The following is a 15,667-nucleotide window of genomic DNA, read 5'->3' on the forward strand; positions in this document are numbered from 1 at the left end:
TTTGTTTTGGTTTTGGTTTTTGGGCCACACCCAGTGGTGCTCAGGGATCACTCCTGGCTTAAGGGACCATGTGGGATGCCAGGGATCGAACCCGAGTTAGTCGTTGGTCAGCGGCATGCAAGGCAAACACCCTACTGCTGTGCTATCACTTTGCCCCCCACACACACACTACAATTTCTGGTCCCCCCCCCCCAAAAAAAAAAAGTTCTCAGGATAATGTCAGGCAATGTAAAGTAAAACATTTTTTAAAAACTCTTAAAGCTGGGGCCAGAGCAGTGGCTCAAGGGGTAAGGCATCTGTCTTGTTCACGCTAGCCTAGGATGGACCGTGGTTCAATCCCTTGGCCTCTCATATGGTCCCCCAAGCCAGGAGCGATTTCTGAGCACATAGTCAGGAGTAACCCCTGAGCGTCACCGGGTGTGGCCCAAAAACAAAAAAAAAAGAACAAACAAAAACTCTTAAAGCTGGGGTTGTAGCTCAGGTGTAGAGTCTTTGCCTTGTATGTGTGAGGCCTCATATGTGTGAGGCCCCTCAAAAAAATCCTCTCAAAAATTACCTAGTTTGTTGGCTGGAGTGGTGGCACAGGTAGCAGATCGTTTGCCTTGCACACACTAACCTAGGATGGACCGCGGTTCGATCCCCCTGCTTCCCATATGGTCCCCCAAGCCAGGGTGATTTCTGAGCACAGAGCCAGGAGTAACCCTGAGCATCACCAGGTGTGACCCAAAAAAGTTAAAGATGGGGCCGGAGAGATAGCATGGAGGTAAGGCGTTTGCCTTTCATGCAGAAGGTCATCGGTTCGAATCCCGGCGTCCCATATGGTCCCCCGTGCCTGCCGGGAGCAATTTCTGAGCATGGAGCCAGGAGTGGCCCCTGAGCACTGCCGGGTGTGACCCAAAAACCACAAAAAAAAAAAAAAAAAAAAAAAAAGTTAAAGAAAAAAATAACAAAAAACAACCTAGTTGGGGGCTGGAGAGATAGCACAGCGGGTAGGGCGTTTGCCTTGCACGCAGCCAATTCAGAACAAACCTGGGTTCGATTCCATATGGTCCCCCAAGTCTGTCAGGAGCGATTTCTGAATGCAGAACCAGGAGTAACCCGAGCACCACCAGGTGTGGCCCAAAATCAAAAAAATATAAATTAAAATAAAAATTTCTATCCTAGTTGGACTAGAGTAATTGTACAGTAGGGAGGATATATGCTTGCACACAGCTCACCTGGATTTGATCCCTGGTACCCCATTCATTCCTCAAGCTTCTCCAGAAGTGATCTGAATGCAGAGCCATGAGTAAACCCTTAGCACTTCTGGGTGTGGGTCCCCCAACCCCACCAAAAAAAAGGTTTGAGACATTTTTAGGACCATAGTGATAGTATAGTAGGTAGGGCACTTGCCTTTCATATGTCCCAACTCAGGTTCTATCTCCAGTACAAAGACAAAAGTAAACCTTCAGCATAGCCAGGTGTGTCCACCCCACCCCCCTGCCAAAGTAAATTACCTAGTTAGGAGCCAGAGAGATAATTGGCCTTGCACATAACCAACTCTAGTTTGATCTCTAATGTGACATAAGTCTCCTGAGCACTGTCCGGATATGACTCCAAACCAAAATAGAGTGTATTCCTCACTTGTGAGATTCTGGGTTTGATCTCTGATACCACATACACAAAATGTAAACAAATTTAGGGTGTATTGCATTATAATGAATTTTAAAACTAATTGAACCTTATAATCACAGTCATATTGAAGAAAATTTTCAGAATCTTTTTATTCATTAAAATATTTTTCAAAAATAAGATTTTGTTTATTTTTCTATAGGCAAGTGTCCATTGAGGAGGGAGAAAGGAAAGCCAAAGAGCTAAATGTTATGTTTATTGAAACTAGTGCAAAAGCTGGGTACAATGTAAAACAGGTAAGTGGGGGTTTAACATTAGACTCTGATAAAAGAAAAGTATTTAATGTCTGGAATGATATTTTGCTTACCATGAAAGTATATTCTACTTACTTTGTCATTAATAAATTGCTGGTGTCTAATTTTTTTAACCACTTTTGTTTGGGGGCCCCACCTTATAGTGATCAGGTATGCTGGGCGATAATCCTGACCTAGAGTAGTGTCTTAAATATGTATTTTCGACCTGGGTTCAATCTCCAGCATCCCATAACACCCCCAGAGCCAGAAATAAACCCTGAGCTCTGCCCCAGGTATGTCCCCAAAACCAACAAAATAAAATAAAATTGACAGAATATTAAACACAAACTGTTTCAATGACTTCCTTTTTGTTTGAATTAAGTTCCTTTTTCTTTCCAAGTATAACCTCCCATGTGTAGAGCTTCATCCTAATCGTTTATATATTTTGTGGCTCCATTCTTTCTAGAATATCTAAACATTCTTGATTTTTTTTTTTTTGTTTTTGGGTCATACCCAGCAGCGCTCAGGGGCTACTCCTGGCTCTACGCTCAGAAATCGCCCCCGGCAAGCTCGGGGGACCATATGGGATGCTGGAATTTGAACCATTGTCCTTCTGCATGCAAAGCAAACGCCTTACCTCCATGCCATCTCTCTGGCCCCTAATATTCTTTTTTGTTTTGTTTTGGGTCACACCTAGCAGCGCTCAGGGGTTATTCCTGGCTCTATGCTCAGAAATGGCCCCTGGCAGGCACAGGGGACCATATGGATGCTGGGATTCAAACCATCGACCTTCTGCATGAAAGGCAAATGCCTTACCTTCATGCTATCTCTCCGGCCCCCCTAAACATTCTTTTTTTTTTGTTTTTGTTTTTGTTTTTGGGCCACACCCGGCGATGCTCAAGGGTTACTCCTGGCTGTCTGCTCAGAAATAGCTCCTGGCAGGCACGGGGGACCATATGGGACACCAGGATTCGAACCAACCAGGTCCTGGATCGGCTGCTTGCAAGGCAAACACCACTGTGCTATCTCTCCGGGCCCCCTAAACATTCTTAATACATATTGTTTTATCATCTTAATGTTCATTTGTTATTTCTTTCCTTTCCCTCATTTCTGCAGAAATGAGGGATATATTGACTCTGTATTTTGTTTAAATGAGTATATTATAAAATCATTGAGGCCAAAATTAAGTAGTATGATTACAAGATGAATTTCTGGGTACAAGGTTAGATATCTATATTGTCAACTATTAGATTATTCCCACAGTTACTATATTTAATCAGATGCATTACTAAATAGATATTTTTAGTTGATGTTAGTGGGGGAACATTTTTGACCAATTTTCTGTGAAATGTTTTTCTATATATTCTGTCTGGATACAACATAATTAGTTACTTGATTACATTTTAATAGACATTTGCTGCCTTTATGAAAAGTTTCTTAGTTAAATCCTCAGCACAGCCAAAAAAAATAAGAAGAAAAATTAGGTTTAGAGAAGTAGTATAGCAGTTAGGGTGTTCGCACATGACCAATCAGAATTCAATCCCCAGTATCCCATATGCTCCCCAGCCCTGCCAGGAATGATTCCTGAGCATAGAGCTCTGATCTATGAGCACTGCCAGATGAGACCCAAAACCAAGTAAATAGAATCTATTTTGTAACATTGTATTCTTACATGAAAAGAATTTATGTATTCTTACATAAAAAGTTCTGGCTGGGGTCGGAGAGATAGCATGGAGGTAAGGCGTTTGCCTTTAATGCAGAAGGTCATTGGTTCGAATCCCGGCGCCCCATATGGTCCCCCATGCCTGCCAGCGCACTCTCTCTCTCCCTCTCTCTCCCTCTTTATCCCTCTCTCTCCCTCTCTCTCTCTCTCCCTCTCTCTCCCTCCCTCTCCCTCCCTCTCCCTCCCTCTCCCTTCCTCTCTCTCCCTCTCTCCCTCCCTCTCTCCCTCTCTCCCTCTCCCTCCCTCCCTCCTGGCTGTTTAAAAGCATTCTAAGGTTTTAAAAGGGATTAACAGCCAGAGAAATAACTCAGAGGGCTGGAGTACAGGCTTTTAATGTAGTAGGAATACCTAAGGGAGAAGTCAGAAGTAGCCCAGATACCCCATAAATAAGTAAATATCCAGGAGAAGAGAGTACAGCGGTTAAAGATGCTTGCCTTGCACATGGCTGATCTGAGCTCAGTCACCAGTGACCCAGATGATCTCTAAACCTGCCAGGATCACCAGGTATGGCCCAAAAAAGAAAAGAGCTATTTATAAACAGTTTTTAAGGGAGAGAACACTCTTCCCAAAGTTATATAACCTATTTCTGTATTCATTTTGCTTTTGTACATTGTATTTATTTTTGTTTGCAGTTAACAGGTTTGTTGTCATTGTAAAATTCTTGAATCTAGGTTTTTTTTATCTGATCTGGTTTTGTTTTGTTTGTTTGTTTTTGGGCCACACCCTGCAACACTCAGTTATTCCTAGCTCTGCTTTCAGAAATTGCTACTTGAGGGCCCAGAGAGATAGCACAGCAGCGTTTGCCTTGCAAGCAGCCGATCCAGGACCTAAGGTGGTTGGTTCAAATCCCAGTGTCCCATATGGCCCCCCGTGCCTGCCAGGAGCTGTTTCTGAGCAGACAGCCAGGAGTAACCCCTGAGTACCACCGGGTGTGGCCCAAAAATCAAAAAAAGAAAAGAAATTGCTCCTTGCAGGCTTGGGGGATCATATGTGCTGGAGATCAAACCCAGGTTCCTCCCATGTCGTCCGTGTGCAAGGCAAATGCCCTTCCGCTATGCTATCACTCTGTCGTCCCCCCCCCCCCATGTTTTTTAAACAGCATTCATATGTCAGCCCAAATGTGTTTTACTTATGTAAATAGTATTGTTTGATTATTGATAATTATCCTTCCCTTATGTAATTCATTTTACATTAATAGGTAAATAATGATAATTTACAGTGCTACACATGTACAGTGTCTATAGTACCAGCAATAATTTAAGCTAAAAATTCTGCAATTTTAAGTCTAATAGCAAATTTTGGTTAAATATTGAGGTAAACACCAAACATAGTATTCTTATATCTCACTAAATCTTACAGCAGACTAGTAGGAAGGATAGCTACATGTTTCCCCCCAGGTCTTACTTGGTCCTAAATCTAATAAAATAATAAGAAAAATTCTAGTCTCATGGGGCTGAGAAATAGCATGGAGGCAGGGTGTTTGCCTTGCATGCAGAAGGTTGGTGGTTCAAATCCTGGCATCCCATATGGTCCCCTGTGCCTGTCAGGAGCGATTTCTGAGCATAAAGCCAGGAGTAATACCTGAGCGCTGCCGGGTGTGACCCAAAAACAAACAAAAAAAATTCTAGTCTCTTGTTTAGCCTCTGCTTTTTCTGTTTCTCTGTTTCTCTTCTTTTCAATTCAGCAAAATTTATAGTGTTAGAACATTGTATGCCTGAAACTCAACTATGAATAATTTTGTATTCATAGTCTGAGTGCTTTGCAGTGTTTTTCAACCAAGTGAAAATTTAAAGCTGTTTCTAGGGGCCAGGTATACACTGGGATATGGGATAGGGTGTATGTTTGATATGTGTGAGGCCCCAATTTCAATTCCTCAAACACATAACCTACCACACCTCAGCACGTGCTCCCCAACTTGACACTAGTGGCTCTTACTGTACCACTAAGTGTCTTCTACATAAAAATACTTAGCTATTAACATATTAGTTTTAATATATATAGTATTCACTTTGAAAATTAATAGACATTAGTATTTTTTTGTTGCAGGAAGGAAATACCCAGCAATGCTCAAAAAATACTCCTGACAGTTCTTGAGGCAGTTAATGTGGGATGCCAGGGATCAGACTCGGTCAGCCACATGCAAGGCAAATACCCTACCCACAGTACTATTGCTCTGGCCCCTTTTTGATGCTAAGGAGTAATGTTGAATTATTTAAGGGAATTCATCAATGTACCTTTAAGGGTTGTTGACGACCTTCCTCCAATAGCAATTGGACTGGGACATGTCTCCCTGTAATTGACAACTGCCCTAACTATAAAAAGGAGAGCCTAGCAGTTAGGTGCCCAGGTTAAGTACATTGATTAATTCCCTTAAATCAATGGTCCTCAAACTATGGCCCCTGGGCCACATATTGCATTTGTTCCTGTTTTGTTTCTTCAAAGTAAGATACGTATATGCAGTGTGCATAGGAATTTGTTCATAGTTTTTGTTTTTACTATAGTCCAGCCCTCCAAAAGTCTGAAGGACAGTGAATTGGCCCCCTGTTTAAAAAGTTTGAGGACCACTACCTTAAATACGTCAACAAATAGCCCACAAACTTATCCTTTAATTTAGCATCCAGTGGTCATCTACTTTTACTCATGCCATTTGCTAAATGTTCTTCCCAATTACCACATTTTTCTCTTTCCTACAGCTTTTCCGACGTGTTGCAGCTGCTTTGCCTGGAATGGAAAGCACACAGGACAGAAGCAGAGAAGATAGTATCCTTTTAATTGTGTCAGAATATTATTTGCTAACATTTGACTTTACAGTTTAAGCTGGTTGTTTAAAATATGATTACTTATAGTTAAATATTCTAAATTGTGTAATCAGGACTGGAGAGATGTACAGCGGGTAGGGAGGGCCCTTGTATGTACCTTGCCTTGTATATAGCTGGCTCAGGTTTGATTCCTGGCACTCCATGTGCACACCCCTCCTCCAGGAGTGATCCCTGAGCACAGTTAAGTGTTTCTCAAGAACAAAAAAAAAAAAATAAATTCCTGTTTTTTAGGCAGGAATTTAGACAGCTAACAGAGATTGCCAAAGTTCTCAAAGATCTACTGTCATTTTTTAGGGGAAAATAATTTGTCAGGACTCCTGTACCCAACCCATGGAGATTTACTTTGAGTCAGCAAGGTTGCCAGAGCAATTGTGTAATGGGTAGAATGCTTACCTTGCATGCGACTGACCCTGGTTCAATCCCAAGCACCCCCATTCCTGAATACTACCAGGTGTGGCCCAAAAACAAAAAAATAAATGAGTCAACAAATAGTGCTTCCCAGTTATGCCTTAAGCTACTACCAACTCTTCCCCCAGATCATTCTAGTTTTCCCCCTTTGGACAAGACTGGCTCAGAGCTAGAAGTGTCTGAGGTATTTATTTATTTATTTATTTTTTAGCAAATGAGATCTGGTTATCCAAGATTTCTGCACCTTTTGTATTCTGCTTACTACAATAAATGAGAATTGATTTTGTCCACTTAATTTTTTTTGGGGGGGGGGCCACACCCAGCATTGCTCAGGGGTTACTCCTGGCTGTCTGCTCAGAAATAGCTCCTGGCAGGCACAGGGGACCATATGGGACACTGGGATTCGAACCAACCACCTTAGGTCCTGGATCGGCTGCTTGCAAGGCAAACACCGCTGTACTATCTCTCCGGGCCCTGTCCACTAAATTTTTATCAAGCCAAATGTTCTTTTGTTTTTGGGTTTTTTTTGTGTTTTGTGGTTTTTTGTTATTTTTGTTTTTTTGTGTGTTTTTGTTTTTGGGTCACACCTGGCAGCGCTCAGGAGTTACTCCTGGCTCTATGCTCAGAAATCGCTTCTGGCAGGCCTGGTGGACTATCTGGGATGCTGGGGTTTGAACCACCGTCCCTCTGCGTGCAAAGCAAATGCCCTACCTCCATGCTATCTCTCAGCCCCAAGCCAAATGTTCTTGAGATAGTTCCAGTCTTCACACTTTTTAATTTTGGTTTCTTTGGGCCACATCTGTCTATACTTGATGGTTACTCCTGGCTCTGCTCTTAGGATTCACTCCTGGCAGTACTCTGGGCACCATACAGTAAGCTGGAGTCAAACTCTGGTTGGCTATGTGAAAGGCTAGCGCTTTATCCAATGTGCTATCTGTCTGGTCTTCACATTTTTAAGTCCCAACAACTGTAGGCTTTTCTCCATCGTATATATTATAATTTCTCTGCTTTTTGACAGTGACTCACAAGGCTTTAATATGGGACAGAAAGGCACATTTATAATATTTCAGAGGATTTTGAATGTTCATATTTTGTTCTATATTTACATTTCAGTGTTAATCCAGATGTAGACATATTTAAACTATATGCATTCGCAGCACTCAGGGCTAGAGCCATAGAACAGTGGATAGGTCACTTACATTTTATGAAACTGATTCTGGTTTGATTCCCAGCACTCCATTTTTTACTTCAGTACCACCAGAAATAGGTTCTGAGCTGCTGGTATAGATTTAAAAAAAAAAAAAAAAAGATATATATAGGGGCTGGAGCGGTGGCGCCGCGGAGGGCGTTTGCCTTGCATGTAGCTGACCTAGTACAGACTACAGTTCAATCCCCGGCATCCCATAGGTCCCCCAAGCCAAGAGGGATTTCTGAGTGCATGGCCTGGAATAACCCAAGTGTCACCGGGTGTGGCTCAAAAAATGGGGGGGGGGGGAATATATATATCACAAATCATCAGGGAAATGCAAATCAAAACTACAATGAGGTGCCATCTCATGCCACAGAGACTGGCACACATCACAAAACACAAGAACAATGACTGTTGGTGGGGATGTAGTTAGAAAGGAACTCTCATTCACAGCTGGTAGGAATGCCATCTAGTCCACCCTTTATGGAAAACAATAAGGAGATTCCTCAAAAAACTGGAAATTTGAGCTTCCATATGATTCAGCTATAGCACTTCTAGGGATATACCTCAGGAACACAAAAACACAATACAGCAGTGCCTTCTGGGGGCCGGAGAGCGAGCATGGAGATAAAGGCATTTGCCTTGCATGCAGAGATCGGTGGTTTAAATCCCGGCATCCCATCTGGTCCCCCAAGCCTGCCAGGAGCGATTTCTGAGTACAGAGTGCCTGACAGGTGAGACCCAAAAACTAAAAAAAAAATATGCCTTCTGCACACCTATATTTATTGCAGCACTATTTACAATAGCCAGAATCTGGAAACAACCCAGAATCCTGACAACAGATGAGTGGCTTAAGAAACTGGTTCACAGGGGCCGGGCGGTGGCGCTAAAGGTAAGGTGCGCCTGCCTTGCTTGCGCTAGCCTTGGACGGACCGCGGTTCGATCCCCCGGTGTCCCATATGGTCCCCCAAGCCAGGAGCAACTTCTGAGCGCATAGCCAGGAGTAACCCCTGAGCGTTACCGGGTGTGGCCCAAAAACCAAAAAAAAAAAAAAAAAAAAAAAGAAACTGGTTCATATACACAATGGAATATTATTCAGCCATCAGAAAAAGTTAAGTCGTGACATTTTCCTATACATGGATGGACATGGAAACTATTATGCTGAGTGAAATAAATCAGGGAGAGAGATAGACACAGAATAGTTTCACTCATCTGTAGGATTTAAGAGAAAAAAAAAAAGACATGTAATAATACCCAGAGACAATAGAAATGAGAGCTGGAGGGATCAGCCCACGATATGAAGCTTACCACAAAGAGTGGTGAGTGCAGTTAGAGAAATAACTACACTAACAACTGTTATGACAATGGTAGTGAGTGAGAGAAAGTGTATGTCTCGAATATAGGCAGTGGGTTTGGGGGCATTGGTGGTTTGGAAGGTTGCTCTGGTGAAGGTGGGTGTTTTTATAACTGAAACCTAACTACAAAGCTGTTCGTAATCATGGTGCTTAAATAAAGATACTTTTTAAAAAAAAATAGAAAGAATATAGGCTCTGAAGCCAAATAAAAATGGAAAGGACAGGCCAGAACAGTGGCGCAAGTGGTAGGACATTTGCCTTGCATTCACTAACCTAGGATGGACTGAGGTTCGATTTCCCTGACATCCCATATGGTCCTCTAAGGCAGGAGCTATTTCTGAATGCGTAGCCAGAAATAACCCTTGAGAGTCACTGGTGGTCCAAAAAAAGGCAAAAAAAAAAAAAAAAAAAAAGTCTGGTAATTAGCAGAATTTGGGATGAAGCTTGTCCATTTATATAAATCCTTAACTTTTGTTTCAGTGATTGACATAAAACTGGAAAAGCCTCAGGAGCAACCGGTCAGTGAAGGAGGCTGTTCCTGCTAATCCCCTGTGGTATCTTCAACCTTTCTCCAGAAGCTCACTGCTTTGGCTCCCTTACTCTTTCATTGACTGCAGTGTGAATATTGGCTTGAAACCCTTTCCCTTCAGTAATAACGTATTGCAACTCATCTTTGCTGCCTGTCTCGTGGAGATGATCTATTAGCTTCACAAGCACAAAAAAGTCAGTGTCTTCATTATTTATACTTTACAGAAAGCCAAAAATTCCAGCATATTCCAGTGATAACTAAGATACATTTCTTAACATTTTTTTTCCTTATAATGTTATGATAATGTACTTCAAATTGATAAAAATCTCAGCAGTGTGGCTTGGTTAAGGAGCAGTTTTTTGCAGCAGCACTTGCCTACCTCCTTAATCTCCCGATTTTCTCACCTCTCCCTTAACCTTCCTATTTTTCCCCTACTTTCCTCAAAACAAACAAGTGGGAGGGTGTGCAGAGAGGATAGGGTACTTGCCTTGCACACAGCCAACCCAGGTTCTATCCCGACACTACATAATTGCCCCCCTGTTGCCAGGCGTGATCCCTGAGTACAGCTGGGTGAGACTCAGAACAAACAAAAACCCAGGATAGCAGTCAGATCAGGCTGGTTGTAATTTTCCTTAAATTTTAGCGATACCACTTGTTCTAGGCCTTTAGTTAACATGTACACCATTATTTTTAAGCACTGATATGAACTATTTAGACCTAATTTGAGGTCAAAACTGAGCTATCATGGTAGGCAGTGCTTGAATAAGAAAAGGATCTGGTGTATGTTTAAAATGAGCTTTGGTGAACAGACAGTACATATTAGTGAATGAACATAAAGTGTGTTTTTGACCAGAATAAAGGACCTTTTCACGTGTGCTGTATTAGACTGGGAGAGAATAGCAAACAGATATCTGAAAACATGTTTTTAATATTTAACCCTTCTAATGAACTATTTCTCACAAAATTTAAAGATTATTCTGTATTAAAAAGATACCATTTTAAAAAAGTATGAAACAAAAAACTTTGAGCAATAGATTTCTCATCCCCCCACACACAGACACCTTATTTTATAAAAAATGCTATTCAGGCAAGGCATGGTAGAGGTCACATTCCTTTAAGAAAACCAGTGGAAGGATTCAAACAAACATAACTAGCAAAACATGCTATTTAAAGCTTACCCACAGAAGAGTCCTCAACAGAATAGCAAATACTTTGCTCAGGATACTTGAGGTCAAATTGGAAATGGGAACAGTTTTCTTATAAGCCCCTTGAGACAGATCTGGAGTAATATGCATAGAAGAGAGAAAAGAGAAAATGGAAATAAAACAATATTATGCAGATTTATGCCTTATTTTTTAGCATTTTTTAAATGTTGGGTCTTTCAGGCTAATTTTGCTTTTTTTTTAAAGATATGTATAGTTTGGTTAATTAACTAGTGATTTAGTTTTATATTTAAGCTTTAATTAATCTTTTCTTTGGTGATATTTATTTCTTTGCCCTTTTTTTTAAACTACAGTTTTTAGATGTTTTGTTCAGTCTACCTAGCGCTTCATCACCATGGCAATATGTATTTCCCTTAAAACACTGCAAACAAATATACTAGGAGTGCACCCTTTTAATCTTTACTAGTTATTGTGAGATTGCTGTGTAAGTTAATAAACACATTTGTAAATACATTGTTTGCAGGTAGAAATTTTCTGAGTTGCAGCTCAGGAACAGCCTGCTGAATTTATGTTGTAAGCATTACTTAACACAGTATAAAAATGAAAAGACAAAAATATCTTCATCCTTTCTCATCCCTTCACTGCAACAAAATCCTTAACAAGGAAACCTTATTCCCCTCACTTTGTTCTTCCTCTCCACTACTCACTTCTTGTCACCTTGTAATATTCAGAGAGCACTTGGATTATGGGTCTGAATAGAAAAATGCTTTCAGATAATCATTAGTCTATAGACCAGTAACTTATACTCAAAGAGGATGGAGTTGTAAAGTGCTTTTATAATACAATATTATTGTTAAAGACAAGGATTGACCTTTTGTTTTATTTTGACATGGCATGTCCTGAAATAAATATCAATTCAATATGGCAGATGGGTCATACTCGTTATTTGAAGGAACCTGTGGTTTTCACTGTGGAGGTATTGTCTTCCTATTGGAATTTTTGTATTTTAAAGGTGGTTATGCTGCTTTTCACATTGGGTTTGGGTTTCTTTAACTGAAGCAGTGAACTATATGTTCAAGATCCAAAAAAATTTTATAGACATTTTACTGCCAAAAACCATAAATAAAACACAAAGGAAAAACAATTGCTGGCTTGATTTTCCATTCCTGCCAAGTGGTGCATTAGCAAGTTTTTTTCCATTTCTCCCTAGAACTAGAAAAAGAACTTGGATTCCAGGGGCTGGAATGATAGCACAGTGGGGTGGGCGTTTTTGCCTTGTATACAGCCAACCCAGGTTCAATCCCTAGCATCCTGTATGGTTCACCGAGCCAGCCAGGAGTGACTTCTGAGTGCCACTAGGTGTGCTGAGTGCCACTAGGTGTGGTCCAAGAATAAAGAAAACCCTGGCTTTAAAAAAATAAGATGATCACAAAGTAGAGACCCCTGGAGAGTAAGAAAATTCATTTCAGCCACCACGGTGAAGGGCCAGAGTGATAGTACAGCCCAAGTTTAATGCCCTGCATCCCATGTCATTGCTCAAGCCCCTTTAGGAGTGATTCCTAAGCGTTGCCAGGTGTGGCCCAAAAAAGACAAAAACAGCGTCAGCGTCAACTACTGGGGTGAGAGAGTCCTTTACTTAAAGGATCATCCATTGATAGAGGTGATAGTAAGATATAATTAAAGAATAGTTGGTGAGGGGAAACCTAGGAGATCATAACTTTCAATGCCTGCCTTGTAAACATAAGGTTTAGGAGTAAATCCTTTGTGTGCCACATGAACTGAGTGTAGTCTTGGCAGCCTGTGCTGTGATGCCTGGTGCCAGAAAGATTTCTGGCTGTTCCACAACCATGTGTTGTGTCTGCACATGTGTGGATACTATTACAGTCCCCAGCAAGAGTTATTTCCATAACATGTTTGCCTTAGCTAAAAAGTGGATATCTGGTGAACACTACAATTAAAGGATATGTAAGCCTCAGTGAACACTGGAGCTGAATATTGAGCATCACAAGTAAAACTGCATGAACACCATAACTGTGCACATGCATGACACAACAGCTATTAAAGAGGGATGCAAGCTTTTGTGGCTTAAGGGAAAAAAAGAGGGGCCGGAGAGATAGCATGGAGGTAAAGGCATTTGTCTTGCATGCAGAAGGTCAGTGGTTTGAATCCCGTTGTCTCATATGGTCCCTCGAGCCTGCCAGGAGCGATTTCTGAGCGTAGAGTCAGGAGTAACTCCTGAGCACTGCCGGGTATGACCCAAAAACCAAAAAAAAAAAAAAAAGGGGGGGGGCCGGAGAGATAGCATGGAGGTAAGGCGTTTGCCTTTCATGCAGGAGGTCATCGGTTCGAATCCCGGCACCCCATATGGTCCCCCGTGCCTGCCAGGAGCAATTTCTGAGCCTGGAGCCAGGAATAACCCCTGAGCACTGCCAGGTGTGACCCAAAAACCACCAAAAAAAAAAAAAAAAGGGAGGGGGGAGAAAGATGGACAAAAACTTCTTCAAAGAAAATATATGAAGGTAGCGCGTTTGCTTTGCATGCAGAAAGATGGTGGTTCGAATCTCAGCATCCCATATGGTCCCTTGAGCCTGCCAGGAGGTATTTCTGAGCGTAGAGCCAGCAGTAACCCCCAAGTGCTGCCGGATGTGACCCAAAAACCAATATAAAAAAATGTGTATATATACACACACACACACACACACATATACATATACATACATACATACATACATACAAGGTCTTTTTTCCTCATTTTTATTATCCATGATTTACTAAATTGTTTCAGGCATTAAATGTTCAAACACTAATCCCACTAACCAGTGTGACCTTCCATTCACCAGTGCTCCCAGTTTCCCACCAACCACGCTACCCTTCCTCCATCAGACACAATATACTTCATATTGCTTAGTACAACACAAAGGCAAATGGACGTATCAAAACTTAGATCAGGGCCCAGAGAGACAGTGGCGTTTGCCTTGGAAGCAGCCGATCCAGGACCAAAGGTGGTTGGTTTGAATCCCGGCGTCCCATATGGTCCCCTGAGTGCTGCCCGATGTGACCCAAAATCCAAAAAAAAAAAAAAAATTAGTCTTTTTCCTCAGGAGTAGTTCCTAAGTGCAGAGCCATAAGTAACCCTCATGAGCATCGTCATGTGTGGCCCCAAAGCAAACAAAAAATCAATTTGGTCTATTTTGTTAATTGATATTCTTTTTTTTTTTTTTTTTTTTTTGGTTTTTGGGCCACATCCGTTTGACGCTCAGGGGTTACTCCTGGCTATGTGCTCAGAAATCGCCCCTGGCTTGGGGGGACCATATGGGACGCCGGGGGATCGAACCGCGGTCCGTTGCTTGGCTAGCGCTTGTAAGGCAGACACCTTACCTCTAGCGCCACCTACCCGGCCCCATAATTGATATTCTTATATAGCTTATTAATCTTGTAATAGATTATGTAGATTTTTATATATTATTACTTCCATTCTCTGGGTTGTCTCCTCACTATTTAGTGCCCTATGATGTACAAAAGTATTTTTTATCATTTTAGCGCTATCTTAAATCAATGATAAATCAGTTCTTTTCAATTATCTTAGACAAAAAAAATCTTAGACCAAATCTCTGTGAATGCCACCTAAATCATGAAAGGGGTGAGGTCTAGTGTTAAATATATTCCTTGCATGTGTGAGACCCTGAGTTTCATTCCCAGCACCATAATCAAAAAAGTTAGGGGTCGGAGCGATAGCACAGTGGCGTTTGCCTTGCAAGCAGCTGATCCAGGACCAAAGGTGACTGATTTGAATCCCGGGGTCCCATATGGCCCCCGTGCCTGCCAGGAGCTATTTCTAGCAGATAGCCAGAAATAACCCCTGAGCACCTCCGGATGTGGCCAAAAGCCAAGAAAAAAAAAAAGTTAGCACAAGAAAATAAATGCCAGGCCAAAGAAATAATAGAGAAGTTAGGGCATATGCCTTGAATGGGGCTGACCCGGTCCAATCTCCAGTACTTCAGTCCTTTGAAGCCACACACACACACACACACACACACACACATATACTCCGCCACCCAACACTACCTGGTCTGGCATCCCATGTGGCCCCTCAAGCACTGCCAGGAGTAATTTCAAAGTCTAGAATCAGGATGTCGCCCTGAGCACTGCCAGATGTGTCCCCAAAACAAAAATGATGGAAACAAAGTGTAAGGCCCCTCTGAGACCATGAACCAAGCAACTTCTGGATGTCTGTGATGGACCATGTTTTCCTTCCTTTGGCTTCTGTCACTTGCAGCTTCAGGAGACTTAATGCAAGTAGTTGTTTTCTGCCGTGGTCACCTACTGGCTTTTGTAGGACCAACCGGAAATGGGTGGGCATCTTCGTGTTTTGGAAAAGAACCCATAACAGAAAGCACACATCAGATGGGTCATTGAGCTCAGACAATAGAGATCCTCTTGTATTGAGCCACCTAAGGTGGCATGGCCAACTCAACAGGAAGGAAAACAAGACTTGGGTTCAAGGACTTACCCAATTCACTAAGCAACGTCTAAGACCTCAACCAGGTCTAAGACCTCATTACGACACCCTGGATCCA

General features: G+C 41.9%; 1 protein-coding gene across 2 annotated transcripts in view; it reads left to right on the forward strand.

Annotated features, from left to right (window-relative positions):
• RAB6A (RAB6A, member RAS oncogene family) overlaps positions 1-12,017 on the forward strand; it is a 45,612-nt gene extending 33,595 nt beyond the window's left edge. For both annotated transcript variants that reach the window (XM_049780448.1, XM_049780447.1), the window contains exons 6-8: positions 1,814-1,907; positions 6,321-6,387; positions 9,879-12,017. In XM_049780448.1, the coding sequence (XP_049636405.1) occupies positions 1,814-1,907; positions 6,321-6,387; positions 9,879-9,943 (226 nt within the window). In that variant the 3' untranslated portion in view covers positions 9,944-12,017. The remainder of the gene's footprint in view (positions 1-1,813; positions 1,908-6,320; positions 6,388-9,878) is intronic.
• The last annotated feature ends 3,650 nt before the right edge of the window (positions 12,018-15,667 follow it).

The sequence above is a fragment of the Suncus etruscus genome, chromosome 9, assembly GCF_024139225.1.
Source record: "Suncus etruscus isolate mSunEtr1 chromosome 9, mSunEtr1.pri.cur, whole genome shotgun sequence".
Taxonomy (NCBI): domain Eukaryota; kingdom Metazoa; phylum Chordata; class Mammalia; order Eulipotyphla; family Soricidae; genus Suncus; species Suncus etruscus.